The 16,342-nt window shown below is 41.8% G+C and overlaps 1 protein-coding gene across 1 annotated transcript in view; it reads right to left on the minus strand.

The window, feature by feature from the left end:
• Positions 1–16,342, minus strand: part of COL5A3 (collagen type V alpha 3 chain) — a 598,884-nt gene that overhangs the window by 298,515 nt on the left and 284,027 nt on the right. Inside the window, exon 5 of the mRNA XM_078650321.1 lies at positions 11,168–11,299. Coding sequence (XP_078506447.1) covers positions 11,168–11,299 — 132 coding nt within the window. The remainder of the gene's footprint in view (positions 1–11,167; positions 11,300–16,342) is intronic.

The raw sequence follows: 16,342 nt of genomic DNA on the forward strand, positions 1-16,342 counted from the left end.
CGCTGGAAATATGAATATGCTCTCCCTACGGTGAGCGCCAGAACAGCAATCGGGCTTTGTTTTCATTACACCAAAAACATTTTTTTTGTATCATATGTTAAACTGCTGTTTTTTCTACTTGGCTGTTTTTTATGGTGGGTGGCACCATTATTGTAGTCTCATTTTCAAGTCCTAAAAAAGAAGTGGGGGGACGCTGATGTCACAACAGGAAGTGACGTCACGAAAGGTGGCTTGCACCATCGGAATCAATGCCTCCCCTCGCTCACCCCTTAGATGCAATTGCATCAGAGAAGCCAGCGCGTGAGCAGCGTTCTGAATGAGCTCCGATCTCGCCCCAGAGAGGCCACAGAGTGAATGTGTGGCTCCATTTGCTCCAGTTATCGAGTTCCTGTTAAAAGAAGTGGGGTGACACCGTCCACCCGCGTGGTACCCCAACTCGAGCCCTGATCTAAGGGATGGGGGCAGCATGGTGTACACAAGTCAACAGAGGCGTTGGAAGAAATAATGTGGGTCAGCTCCCTTTCACATTTGCGGCTCAGCTGTATATGCTGGAATGTCTTCCATGAATGTCACTTTTGAGTATTGAATTTCAGTTGTGGATTATGTAGGTAACACCTGCTTTGTTGCACCGGATTTTGTGTTCAGATTTGGTTGCTTCTGATGCCACATAGCAAGGACCTTGTGTCACACACATCTGGAAGGAAGGTTGAGAATGAATTGAGATGGGGATGTTGGCTTGTGTGCCATTTTTCCTCCGTCCATTTCTTGTTACAACCTATGCTCGCTTAAATTTCGATCTGTGCACCAGAGAAATGCAGAGGCATGAGTACAGGGCTATGGGGTTGTTCCTGTTAGCTGTGAGCCCTGAGATCTGCTGCTGATTCACCTCACCACATTCAAATGTCACTAGCCGCCACTGGTAGCCTTTGGGAAGAATAACATCTAGGATGGGTGAAGATGTCGGGGTAATCCATGTTTCTGTGATGAAGAGGGAATCAATCTTGTGATATGTGATGAGGTCTGTAATTTCTTGTGTGTGGTGCACTGCAGAGAGTTAATTAATATGAATGTGTGGTCTGTAGATTGAGGATGTGCAGTAGTAGGGGGGCTGGGTGATGTGCATAATTTAACCTTAGTTTGCAATTTTCACCCGAACATTTTGAATTTAGAAACTTCACCAAGTTGCAGAGGAACTGGCTACAATGTCGCATGACCCTGTCCTGAAATGGCCAGTGGTAAATCAATACTCCACTGTACTTTTTCTGCATATTGACGTCACCCTACACTCAAGAAGGAGTCAGTTGATAGTTAGGTGAGCTTTCAAAAGAGATATTTGTGCAAAATGGCTTCTGAAAATTGTTGAAAGCATTTGCTGTCTATCAGCAGTTATGTTTTGGAACACTTTCTTGCTTTACTTAAGAAACTAATTTAGCTGAATAGGAGACCTGGCCATGACCTGCCAAGGGAAAAATAAACCAGTCCCTATATCTCCGAGTGACTCAACAGTAACACATGTTTGTGGTGGGCTACAGCCACAGATACTGTAGATGTTCATTGTTTTTAGTAATGATGAGGCAATAGAAGGGTCTCAGCTGCATTGTGAACCTCACCTTTGGTTAAGCAATGAGCAGAATCAGACAGAAATCATCCATGAGGTCAATTGGGTATATAAAATCCTCACATACATTTTGTTGTGATACCACTGGTCAAGTCCTGTCTAATTAGTTTTCCCTGCCTGTTCATGGAGTTACTGCAGGACAAATCACCAGTGGCATTAGTTTTCTCTGTCTCGCTTATCATACCCTGATTGTAGATTCCGAAAGACATGCTAATTTGAAATAGAAGTACCTTGTTTCCTGTATAAAACCCTCAAGACAGACACTATTGGGCAAATCCACCGTGATTCTCCTGTGTCACTCATTCCCATAGACAATACAGTCCACTGTGACATTAGTTTGATAAGCTTGACTCTCCGATATGAAACCTTCCTGCATATACTATTGGACAAGTCCATTGTGATACTAGTCTGGCTCTCTCCTGTATTACACCCCAAACCAAAACTATAGGACAGGCCACAGTGACAATAGTTGTACTCTCCTGTATCACACCCTCCAGGAGATAATATAATAGGACAAGTCCAATGTAACATGAGTTGGCCTCTCTCTGTATTACCCCCTCCTGCACATACTCCTAGATATATCCGGAATGTCATTAGTTTGACTCTTTGTGCATCACACCCTCCCCAGCTACATTTGGACAAGTCTGCTGTAACATCAGGTTGACTCTGTATTACACCCTCCTGCACATACTCATGGATTCATACAGTGTGGCATTTGTTTGACTCTCCCCTGTATCACGCCCTCGGGCAGATATCTGTGGACAAGCCTACTGTGGTATAGTTTGAGTATCTTGTTTCAGACCTTTCTGCAGATAGTGCTAGGATAGTTCCCTGAGTGAGACACTCATTGTCCCTATCACCTGTATCACGCGATCCAGCCAGATACTGCAGGGCAGGTCTTCTGCCCATTAGTTTACCCTGGCTCATGTAATGTTGTTTTTTCCACTGTGACATCGGACTTTCTCGACATCGGTACCACTACTATCATGCAATAAACACTGGACAGAACAGCTGTGGCATCGGAGTCCCTGTCATTTGTACCAGTTGCTCCAGTCTAGGGATACCGGGAAGATCCACTCTCTTATGCATGACCGTGACTCCAGTACAGCACATTCTATGTCAGCAGTACCGAAAATGTTCCCACCCCAACATGTGGCGGGTGCTGTCAGTACTGATAATTACCAGGTATGTCTCAGCGCTATGGCTCTCGTATGACAGTCTGCGCCAATTATTTTAGAAACGAACCTCTGAGTGCCCACCTCTGCATGTATGGCACTGTCTAAGACCATATTGTTGGCAATTACTCTTCTGATAGCTGAGTGCCTTGACTGCTGCAAAGCTTGCCATGCTGCTAAGACTGGACTTGTCCCCTCTGATATCTGAGCGCTATCTCCTGCATTTGGCTCTCTGTGCACATAATACCAGGCACATCCCTTCCGACCCCTAAGCACACAAACACCTGTATGGCAACCGCTGCTAATAATTCAAACATAGCTCCTCTCGTATCCGAAAGTCACTCAGGACTCCTGCACAGCGCTCTCTGTACAGAAATGGGGCCTGTCTACTCCGAGGTCCTCATGCGTCACGCTCCCATGCGTAGACAACGTTTTGACGTGTGCTCTGACCCATACCGGAAGCGCCCTCCCAGCCCTGGGTGTCTTCTCAGGTTCCGGCGCACGCGGAAGGCCAAGACTCAGAACTTGGCTCTGGTGCCCTCCCTGGAAGCTGCGGGTGCCAAATGTCAGAAACGCGAAGCTGAGCCTGAACAGCATGTTAAATAAACTCAGTAGCCAACTATTTATCGGAGCCTGGTCTGCAGATTCTCGGACAGAAAACATGGCCTTCTTGTCCCCAGTATTAGCTGATACAGCTGGGAGGGCATGGGGCGCACTGTGCTTAGTTTAGGATTGCAGACTGCGGTAGGTTTGATCTGGTGAACAAACTTCGCTTGCTCTACTCTTTGCAAACGCAGGAAATATTTACTACAAACAGACCCCACGAAGAAACCAATGACACACAAATAATCCATTCACAATAGAAGCTGAAAGGATATACTGGTCGATGAACAGGAGACGAGAAGGAGATATTTGGAAACAAAGATATGCCAGCTCAGTAGGGCCTGGTCAGGCCACAGATATATCTTCACTGGTGCAAGTTACGTCCCTGGTGAAAATGTGACTTAAAAAATTGAGAGACCTGAGCGCTAGGCCGGCTTCCCTACACTCCCATCTCATTGGGCTTCAGGTTCACCTTTGGCAAAACAGGACAATAGGCATTATATATGGTTCCTATTGGAAAGCAAACTCAGTGAACTTGTAGTATACTCGTATTGTACTCCAAGCATACTTTCACTGACCCCCCAGAGTACTTACTCGCTGGTTACTATCGCCCTGCTCTAAAAGTTCCCTCTGTAGACTTTGGGCCTTATTTATGAAGGTCTTGCGCCGCCGGTGCGCCACTTTTAAAATGGGAAAAAGTGACACACCGGCGGCGCAAGGCCTTCATAAATAAGGCCCTTTGTCTTTTGACTTTGCACTCTCAGTGTAAGTCACACCTGACTCTAACCTCTCTAATGTTCACACTTCTTTTTCCGTCTCTCATTCTGTGCTGTCTAATACTGGCCACACACACACCCCTGATTCTCCTCCAGCCACTTCATCACCCGCTCTATGCCTTGACTCTTTCTCTACCATCTGTGAATCTCTTTTTCATTCGGCTAGCCATGTGGTCTGACAGTGGGGCTCACCTCTACACTAGTCAAACCCATTTTCCCTATTTGCTCCTTTCTTATGTGCTTATTTCATATTTGGGGGCTGTACACTATTTCTCTAGCATAAAGGGATTCACTTGGGTGGCCACTGCGGGCCGTATTTAGAGATATGGATCGGCCTTGAGCCACAATGCTCCACTGAAGGCACTGAAGCTTTGTTGAGTGAGCGCATGTGTATTGCACCCATACAGCAAAGTTTTTTTGTTTCAAAAACAACCCCCAGTTTGCTTTTGGAAAACTAAAAATGAATGTTCCTGACGCCTGCTGAGTTTTCTCTCATCATGTGGGTGAGGGTCATTGATTTGTTTTCTGGTTAAACACCATCAGACTTTCCTTGGTGGTCTCAGACACAAAAACGCACATCAGAAGCCCCCCCCCCCCTAAAAAGGCTGGATGCACTGAGGTACTTGCACATGTCAGCCTAAAGTTTCCACTTCTTTGAACCGAGGATTTGGCAAGTAGGGTACTCACAAACTCTAAATAAAGCCCTTTAGTTTCTAAGTTCAAACTTTCTTTGTCTTCTGGAATGATCCTTCCTGACACTACTACTTCTTAACCTTTTCTTGTCTCAAGTATTGCTTTTGTCTAGATTTAGTTTTCCTTAATGCCTCTATGCACCTCTGCAGTCTATAATGCCTGCAATCACCTACTATTGTCCCTTCTACTTCGCTCTTCTAATTTCTTCTTCGTGCAGCAATTACTTTGCTACCATATCTTTGGCAATGGAAATCCCTTCTTATGTATTGTCCTTGAATGCAATCATGTTCTTGCCTTGTCTTGTCTTATTCCACTTCGCTGATAGTATCTTATGTTTGTAGCTGTCTTCTTCTTCCTCCTTCTGCTTGTTTGCTATCGGCCCCTACCTCACTGCACACCTCCACACTTTCTCTCATTTAAATTACTTGCTTCTTTGCTGTCGACCTGCTTCATTTGACTATGAGATGTACTCCCAATTTGTCATCATTCAAAACTTTGGTAAACAATGTAGCTTTGATAGTGTGGTGACTGACTTGTTTTGTTTTTTTATTCAATATACTGCTGTTTACAGTATTTTTTTATATAATAATCAAATACATTTGTAATCTCAGTCTACTCTAAGCTTACTTTCAGTGTAATGGCATCTTACGCCCACAGCATAATCCAATTGCACATTTTATGATACACTAAGTTCACACCCAATGTGCTCTCAGGGTACTCAATACATACTCTTCATGTACTATATTTGTGCTCTCTATCTTACTCGAAGTGTACTCACAATTTACTTCCAAGCGCACTCTAAGTGTACATAAATTGTACTCAAGCACACTCATAGTGTACTTATTATTCTATAAGCATATTTTCATTATACTCCATTCGTAACTTTTGGTGTACACTAAGTCTATTTTTTTCAATGTATTCTTTAGAGTACTCTAAGCATACTATCAGTGAACAAATGACATGCTTGCAGTGATCTCCCATTGTACTCAAAATATACTGTAATTCGTAGACTGCCAGTTTTCTGATGGTTAACTTTAAGTTTACTCTGTTTACTTTGAGTGTTTTGAGAGAGTACTCTCAATGTATTCCAATTGTACTCTCTAGTGAACTGCAAGTAGATGATCAGCGTATCCTTCATACTCCTAATTAACTTATTGCACTGTAAGTGCTCTCATGGTGTACTGAAATTGCACTCACTAGTGTACTCTAAGGGCCTGATTCATAAACTGCATTTTGTAGAATGTAAATTAGTACTACATTAGTACTACTTACTACAAAATGCAATTGACAAAACTACAAGTGAAAATCTTCACCTCCACCTATCCTATTTTTTTCTATGGGGTGAACCTCTGACATGTAAGTTTACTACTTCGTAGCAAATGTGGGAGGAAGCGTGCGGTAGAGGCCAAAGAAAGGGGCCTACATGGGAGGGGTTTAGGAAGGATCAAAGAGGGGTTTAGGGAGTGTCAGACAACCACTCGCAAAAGAGAAAGCCCATTCGAACTACACTTCTAAATATACTACAGCCAAAAAGGACCCAAAACAGTAGTAAGTCAAGGTCCACACATGACCACCGACTGGTACTTTGAGAACCTCCCAGGAAAAAAAAGAACAGTAGGCAGTTAAAATAGAACACCATTGGACATAATGGTAAAATAAACTAATTTCTTTCAACATTTTATAGATATATATACATTGATTTTAAGGCAGAATAGTAGATATACATATAAAATAAATATTATTTTATAAGATATTTGATATTTTTTAAATTTGAAAATAAATGTAACTTTAATTTTTTAAACAAATACTTACATTAATGTATATAACATCTATAGATATGTTTTTGTATTTTTAGACCTAAAAATATCTAAATATTTTACTTTAAGTGGGATTTGCAAAGAAAATCTGTAAAAAATAATTTTGATTTAATATATTTGTACTGATTAAATCTTTAAATCAAAATTAAGTTAATAGTGCTGTAGTGTTTTTGTATTTTGTTCAGCATGTGTTCTATATTGTTCTACATTTCGAACAAATACATAACATTAATTTACAATAATATTTAACATGAGAATATTTTGGTTATTTTTTTTTTTAAGTTTGATACGCGTTTGAAATGTTTTCTATACTTTACTGTAGGGAGATATCCACCCCAGAGAAAGGGAATTCCACCTTAATTTGAAAAGTAACTAGTTGGAACTTGACATCATTACTTTAAGATTGAATTAAATATTTAGTTAATTTAAAAATATTAAATATCATTAATATTATTTTGTAAAGATGCTTTAAAATCACACCTAAAGTGAAATGTTTGCAATTACTTATTATGTGTTAAACACTACTGGGATTGCGAGGTTATGACTGTTGTGGTTACAATGCTCTTGTCTTTGAGTAAAATATTCATATCACTGGTTGAAATGCTCCTTTCAGAGACAACAAGTCCCCTATTCACAACGGTCTTTTCATAACAATTGTATTTTCTGAGTTTCCATTCAGTGTGTGCAATGTCCTTTTCGATATATTAATTGTATTTACTAATATTACAAATACTTTCAAAGAAAACAGTGGTTATGAAGCGATACCATTAGTATTTTCCGAGATTAAATGCTTTTCTGAGGATACAATGGTCATTTCTATGTCTATAATGGTGATTTCAAAGGTACCAATGAACATTTCAGAGATAACTATGGTCTTGTAAGTGCTAATGATGGTTATTTCAGGGAAAGTAATCTTTTTTTTAGATGTTATATTAATCATTTAGGAAATAACAATAGTAATTTCTGAATTTACAATGTTCATGTTAGTCAGTGCAAAGGTCGTTTCTGACTTCAGCTGGGTAATTGAAGAGATAACAAGTACATTTTCAGAGCCTGTTTCTGAAAAAAGACAATATTTTTCCTGTGATAATAATTGTCTTTTAAGGAAAAACAGTGGCATTTCCTATATTTACAAGGTCATTTAAGATAAAACAATGTTATTTTCTGAGATTACAGCGGTCTTTTCTAAGGCTATAATGGTCATTTCATAGAAACCTATAGTATTTTCCGGTGTTACAGTGGCTTTTTCTGAGGTTGCAATGGCATTTTACTGGCTGCAGTCACCATGTCACAGACTACAATGGTGTTTTCTGCAGATATGATGGTAATTCTAGAGAAAACACAATTTGTAATGTTGCAATTGACCTGTCTATAACTGCAATGGAGGTTTCAGAGAAACAACTGGTCTGCTCTCAGGTTACAGTGATCTATTCTTTAAGTTTCCATGTTGCAATGACTGTTGTACAGGTTACAAATGAAGGAATACACAATTTTTGAGTGATAGACTCAGGAGAATCCACAATCAAACCAATAAATTATCTCTTAGAATCATGCAAGTGAAGATGGTGTTGAGTGCTTTTCTGGTGCGAATGAAGGCAGGGAGGTTTATTTGGAGCCAGAGATTCTTACAGGAGTGGGGTTTTGTGCCTTGATCCATCTGTCACACTTACCTGCATGTTTTGAGAAGGGAGAAGAGAAAGAGGGTGCTTGTGGAGTGGAATTATTTAGTGTGTGATTATCCAGTAACTTTGTTGCAGAGATTTCAAGGTGGGCAAGGACCGTGGAAAATAGGAACGTGAAGGATGTTGACATCATTCTATCAAGGACGCAAGCCTCTGCCATATTTTTTTTACTGAGAGGTTTGGTTCAACTTTATTAGGCCCAATAGCCAGTATAAAAGCATTAATTAGCTGTTAATACCACTGTTGGTAGCTTTTATTGCTTCACAACATCTGTGGATTTTTCCTGTTGGCTCCTTTCCAGGTAAGTCCACCTTCAAATACCAACCTCGTGCAAGGAGAATAGGAACAGAAAATATTGTAAGCATGTGCTGAAGACCTAATTCATTGTTGCACATGTCTCCCGGGAGAAACTGCCACATTTCCGTTTAAGCCAATTTTATTGGAGCAGACATGTTCCAGGAAGTTTACCAGCTTGAAAATAACCTGGCTTAAATCTATGAAGGAGAAACTGCCTATTTGGAGAACTGCTTTTCCTTATTCGACCCTTCCTTTCTCTGATCAGCAAGTCATCACCTCTTGATATACCTCAGAAGTGTCTCAAAACTAAAGAATGCTATTGCTACTCCAATCTGGGCTTTGTGAACCTACATCATACTACCTAACAATCAGGGTTCAGGGAATATGTAATGTGATGTATGTGTCTTGTAAAGCACACTGCTGCCCTGAGGCGTTGTGGCGCTGTAGACCGCTGGGGAACCCGTCCTGGCTATCCCTGTGAGATGGTCCCTACTGGGTATCTTCAAGGTGAAACCAGGCATCCCCGGCAAATGTGGGGGGCCGTTGTAGAGATGAGGCAAGCTAATGCCCAGAGTTGCTGAGTGTGATCCCTGGTTAGAGCAGGTACCGAGGCAAGAATTATCAAGTCCGGTGACTCTGGTCCACGACCCTGCTGCGTCAGGAATTTAACCCTGGTCCCGGGCCGTTCTCTGCTTCTGGGTCTGCCGCCTCTAATCAGTGAGCCACACCACTCCACTAATACAAATACACAAACACAGTTCTTCCCAAACATTTTAGAACCATGACTCAATTTTTAGAAAGACAAACTTAATGTAATAGTAGACATGCCTTCAAACTGTTGTGAAATACCCAACTAAAATATTATTTAAAATGTTTTGCAGTCCACTCCAGCAGCAATTGTTTGTAAATTTGATGACCTTGATAATGTCAATGTATCTTTATCGACTGTGGCCAAGATATTGATTTGCCCATGAAAGTGGCAGATGGTGAACAGCACTGGAACCGGAACACTTTTCAGAGTGTTACACTGGCCTGTGGCATCTGTTCACTAACATCACAAGGCTTCCGAAAAATCTTTGTGTTGATACCAATTATTTGTAGCAACTTTGAGTCCCTTCTGCTGAAGAGTATTGGCACAAACAATGCTCAAGAGGATTGGAGTGCTTTGCATGAGCAGCAGGTTATAATACATAAAGTCAGATTAATTTGATTAATTTTATTTTAAGGATAGAAGAATAAGTGAGCTGCCCAGAGCCAACACCGGGACTCAAACCTGGTACCCCAGATCCAAAATTAGCAGCTGTGACCATTAGGCCACATCCATATTTCTCAATTCCTGTGTGAAAGTCATACACAGGTGGGGATTATTGTGTATGGTTACCTTTAGTGAACACATTCTCTGTTAAAATGGGAGTGTGAGGTAATAAAACAGCAACAAAAAATACTGGAAGGTTCACCTGGAATTCTGTTTGGAAATACTTACCAGGGTTTTATTTTAAAACTGGACTTAGGGACAGAGTTTATCACCTTTGCTCTAGTTGTGCTGAACAATTTTCAGAGCGGGGTGCCAACATCAGTGCTATTTCACTGAAGTCATAGGAATAGGAATTGTAAGAAAGTCCTATCTTCACACAAAGTGTAGCAAACGTATTCAGCAGGAGAGTGGAACAGATGTAGTATGTTACTGGTGTTGCATTTTGCAGCACAGTGTTGAAAATGTATTACTAAGGCATCATGTGGTAGCGAACTGTCATTTATGGACAGCACATTTAACATTCAAATGACCACTAAATTTGCACAGACATACAGTTTCCCTGAAAATAGTAAAGAGGATGCAAATAATAATGTGTGGAAATTGGGTTTCAGTAAATATCATTTGAGCATCACCATGTAAAAGTGTCTTGATTTATTGTGATCTATTTAAATCTATGTTTCCAATACAGTTCAGAATTACAAAAAAAGTGCATTCTTTTTACTTTCCTAATTGCTGATAAATTCTGAAATATGTGTACCATTCATTTACAGGTATTTAAAATCAGGTGTATGTTTCAAATAATCATCTTACAACCTTTCCTTTCACACTCCCTTTCACATGTACCCCAGCAAGAGAGTCAGATAGTTCACTTTCAAAACTCTTCTCACTTTGCAGCCAGAGAAAGAAAAGTAAACACCAGTCCCCATGTTAAAAGACTGAGCACACATTTGTAAGAAGACACAACCTAACATTTGATATATGCCTTTGAATCACAGCAAATGTGACAAGCTAAATTCAAAATGTAATGACATCTTTATTTATTGCTCTTTCGTGACCCACCAGATATCAGCTGGCATCCAGCGGGTGGGTCTCAACCCACATTTTGGGAACCACTACCCTAAGAGCCTTTTTTTCCTCTACATTATCTGGTCTCTCACTGATTCATGGCTGCTGGTAACACTTGGAGCCGTCTAGTCTGAAAAGAGAGCTTCACAAATCTTCATACTTGTCTACTCAATCAAAATGTCTTACCTCTTGAGGGGGCTCAGGGTCTTGAGACTGGATAGCATAAAGAAGCGGGGAGTCGCAGTCTGGCATGTAATGTTCACAGTATTCGTAGGCGGCCCTGGGGTCCGGTACAACCATCAGCTGCTGGATATCACCCTGTGGTCAGAGAAGAGAGACACTGGTCAGTAAAGGAAGCGTGGAACAATCTTGATGGGCCAACTTCAATTGAGTTGGAGTAAACAATTGCTCAGAGGGTAGGATACATGTTGTGCATTCACAGACAGTGCATATGTCTTACGCAGCACTGGGGGGTCCCAGGTGAAGTGGTCATTAGGAGAAAAATCCGATCTCCCGACAGGATGCACCTGTGAAAAGTCAAATCAGGCAAACCGTTGATTGGCTCTGCTTCAAACTTACCTTCCTTTCTAAGACACCAGCTGGTCGGAAATGACCCAATTTCCACAATAGTCCACATTTGTGAGAGCCCGGTGGGTCGATCCAAGTGTGCACCTAACTTCACCTTTAAAGGTCAGTTCTTACGCCTTGGGACCACATTTTTGGAAATATCAGGACAGTGACCTGGGCTTTAGAAACACCACTGATATTTGTATTCGACCAATAGAGTTCTTACTTTAGCATGTTTTGTACTCACAAAAAACATGGAGTGACTCCTGAGCAAGGAGCTTTAACACAAAAACATGCGAATTTGCTTAACTTCTTAACAATGGCGCTCAAAATGCAACAAACATGTCGACTGGCTCCAAGCACGGTGAACCATAATTTTGAATAGCTGCTGTGTTTGAGATCTGGTCTTCCCAATAAACCACTACTTGGCCAACTTTACCTGCTCCACAGTCACTCACACAAGCTTGTTTGCTAAGGTTTGAAAATCATCCCTTCACCAACTTAAAGATTGTGCCCGCAGTGTCAAAAACGTGCCAATAAGCAAATATTTGAGGTTTTAAGGTTTCACGGAATTTATAGCTCAAAACGCCCATTTACTCAACTGAATGAATATGATAAATGTATTTGATTAGGTACCAGAATATCGTGGTCTATAAATCATCTGATAAAACTAATGTTTCCTAAACATAAGTTAAAAAATTAACGTTGGAGTCATGGTTAAACAATCTACCCAAAGGAGCAGTTAATTTGCTAACGATACGGAGGCCAAGATATTTATACCATATCATATTTGTGGTTCTATAAATAATTTTGACATGCCACCATTATATTTATATGTTGGACAAACGGTAGGGCAGAGGGTGGTACATGCAGCTAGAGATAGTAATGACAACACACTTATGGCGTAGAGAAAGAGCTTAAATGCAGAAAAAAGTAATCATTTTCATTTATTGCCAGAAAGCGCATTTTCCTTTATTTTTCTTTTTTGTGTAAGTGACCTACAGGTGGAAGAGGTGTGGCGCCGCGGCCAGGGCGACTGACGCTGGAATCTGGGGACCACGGTTCGATCCCCGGCTCCGGCGGCAGGTTAGCCCAGCACCATGTGACTCTGGGCAATAGCTCGCTTAACCTTCCCGACGGCCCCCAGCGCCTAGAGACCCTTACGGGTGATTGCGCGCTTTACAAATGTGGACTTTTTTTTACCTACCCTGGCCACACATCCTGGCAGATGAGGGACATTTCTCCTTTCTTTTCATTTTTGTACAAATCGCCCCGTGTGTTCACACATCCTGGCAGATGGGGCTGAATTTGAATTCAGTTTATTAAATGTTTATCTCATTGCGGAGCATGGCCCTTCAAGGACATTTGCACACATCCTCTGGGCATAACCTATAAGTGAACCTGCAGTTCGCACCCATTCTGCTCTCCCAGCATGAGATACTGGATTTACTACAGATTTTACACACTATGTCTAATCTGAAGGGAATCTTTCGTGTGCTTCTTTTTTAGCAAAGGTTGAAAGAACCCATGAAATGTAAATGTTCTTTGGAGAAAGAAATATATGAATAACTGTGCTGCTAAAAACTCTGCTGCATCAGTGAAAAATAATTTGTAAGCTACAAGCATCAACGGGCCCAAACCTGTCTGAATGACATGGACCTAAACGTATGCAAATCCAACTTTGTTACACCTCCATGTCACTTGGATTCACGTTGGACACTGAACTCACAGTTAAGGAAAACATTGCCAGGGAAGCAGAGATGTCCTGCCACTCCCTCGACTAAAGAAAATAAAATCTTTCCTCCCTGAAAATAACTCTAGAACTTCTGTTGAAGCGCTCACACTCTTGCATCATGGTAGTAGCATTATCATGTTTCCTTGCCTCCCAGACAGCACACTGGCCCTCCACCAGGGCATACTATACACCACAGCACATTGCATCCAGGGACGGTTAACATATGACTACATCACTGCAGCACTGATGTTAACATATGACTACATCACTGCAGCACTGATGAACCTCTACTGGCTTCTCCTACTGGTTGGATCCAACTTCAAAAACAGGAGCATCATGTGCATGACCATCACCACAGTACTTCTGGCAGATGAGCTAGCATTTCTGCTGTCGCTCTGCACACATACAGCTAAGACACATTCAGGCTGGATGTAAAGAAATGTAAAAAAGAAAGAACCAAGTCAACAGGTCTTCTCCATCTATGGACTCAGGATTGGGAGCAACATCCCTGTACCCATCATAAATGCCCCATCCCTGCTCCGATTTATGAAAGCGACAAAGACACACCTCTTTAAAGAACACTACATCACAAAGCAGTAATGGTCCACTTCTGTTCTGAGCAGTAGCGGTCGGCAGTAGGTGTTTCTGTAGGGCGGTGACGTGGGTAGGGGGAGGGGCTGGGTGGGGGGTAGTAATGTATGGATTACGGAGTTATACAGGTAAGTAAACATTTTAAAAAATAAAACGAATTTTGTTGCGCGCACTGCATCACATTTGGTGATGCAGTGCGCGCAACGAAATTCGTTTTAATTATTTAAATGTTTACTTACCTGTAAAACTCCGTAATCCATACATTACTACCCCCCACTCTGCCCCTCCCCTTTCCCACATCACCGCCCTACAGAAACACCTACTGCCGACCGCTACTGGTTCTGAGCACCGACCTCTTTAATCACTTGTTGACTGTATCTTTGTCATTGACACTTTAAAGCACTTCACTGCCTTTTGCTTAAGTTTGCACTATACAAACACATATATGGATACATATTGTAACAGCAGATAGGTACTGAGTCAACAAGCCATCTCTGGGATGTCTTCGGGGTACATGTCCATCAGGAAGCATGCAGGGCAATAGGTGTTCTTGATTTAGAGGCTTGTAAGTAGAGGTGGGCCTTGAGATGTTTGTGGAAAGCGGGCAGGCATTAGCAGCATTGCAACTTCCTTAGCACCTAAATGGTAATAGGAAGTAACTCAGAGGCGATCAGAACCAGACCTGAGAGTGTGGCTTTCATTTGTAGCTGGTGAGGTTCTACAGAGAAGATGGGTGAAAGGTCACCCCTTTTTAAAGTTTTTGAGGAGCAAACACACTAGCTAAAATATCCTGAAAATCCCCTTCAGCCAGCAATCAGATCAGCTAAATCCCCCACAGCAAAGCTAAATGGGTCAGATGCGTTTGATCATTCAGCACATATATGTTGTGTGGGTATAACTTTGCAAAAAGATCCCTTCAGTGAGCTGTCAGAGCAGTGCTTAATTTGTAAAAAAAATTAAGTGCCAGGGCTCTGGTCAGGAGGACACTGCAGCTTGCCCCACGCATTGCCCCAGACAGCACTGCCAATGACAGTACAGAGCCAATAAGCAGCACACTCCTACAAGTGTGACACTTCAGACTATTTCAGGTCCCCAAAGATATGAGAATTGCTTGGGCATCAGGTAATAGTATTTTTTTATGTATATTGAAATAATAATTTACTGTTGTTGTGGTCATCACCGACAGTTCCAACTTGTGGCAGACTGTCACAAGCGCCGGTGTTGAAAATGAAGTGCTGGTAACGAGTACCGACAACCACTGGCTCAAATGAAGCACTAGTTAGGATTTGCCACAAGCCAAGGCAGTCTGGCAAAAATCAAGCACCTGACTTGCATAACCGTAACAAAGGTAGCTGCCTTTGGCTGCTAACACTGGGGGCACCGATGGCAAATAAATGTCTCAAATAAGTGACTGCTGTTAGGGGAGTAAGAGCACTAAGGCTGTCATTGCCAGCCACCTCACAAAAGCCACTAGTAATGAGGGCTTCAGACGGGCATACACCACTTTGCCTCAGACGTAAAGAATTCTTCCAATTCAGCTGCAAAGATGTCACCATTACATAGAGGATCCCTGTCTGCATGGCATGGACTGCAAAGATCTGATGCCCAGCTGCTGTATTTGGGTGAACATCGTGTCCAGTGTACCAAGCCGCAGCTGTTAGCGCTGGACAAGCCGTTGGATACTTGTCCATGGTCCCGCTTTATAATCTTAAGAGCTGTCCCCCTCCACAGCGCCCAGAAAACCCATTAGAGGATGACGCAGCACTGTCCCAAAAATAAAGAAATAAGAAATATGAAAAATAGTAGGACAGCAAGCGTGAGAGAGGGGTTTTATGAGGGAGGTGGAACATTGTTCTTGGAACAGGCTTTGAGAAACATTAACACAGTTGTCTTTCCAGCAGCGTAGGGCTGGCCCGGCGCCCAGGAGGAATCCGCTTCATTAAAACACTCACAGCAGATGGCTAGTTAGCCTGAGAAAAATACAGCTGTGGAACCGTGAATGGTCGTTATGCTATGTCATCTGAGGTGACGTGATTTTATGTTATGTTATGTTAACCTCCACCCGTTCCAGCTGTCTACACCGCATAGTATGTAATACTTTTATTATATTAATACATATATTGTTTCATTATAGTGACACTGCTCGACCTCCACATGACCTTCAGCCCTACGTCTTTACATGGCCACCGAGCACCTCAAGTCAATATAAACACCATTTGGTAAGACTGCACACTGTGTGTAGTGGAGAATACAACTGCCCCAGAATAAATACATTTGCAACTCTACATTAGTAACTGTCTCGCTGAAGTCACTTTGACATCAGTTTCACAAAGATGAGCTCCCTGGACAATAAAAGGTGGCAAATGAGTAACAGTGAAATAGCAGTATCAGTTTTTCTGTGCAGTTATCGGATCATCTGGAATTCACTTGTTATAGTGACTAACATTACCCAAGTCATTGGTATTCAT

This window comes from Lissotriton helveticus, chromosome 1_1 (genome assembly GCF_964261635.1).
Source record: "Lissotriton helveticus chromosome 1_1, aLisHel1.1, whole genome shotgun sequence".
Lineage (NCBI taxonomy): Eukaryota > Metazoa > Chordata > Amphibia > Caudata > Salamandridae > Lissotriton > Lissotriton helveticus.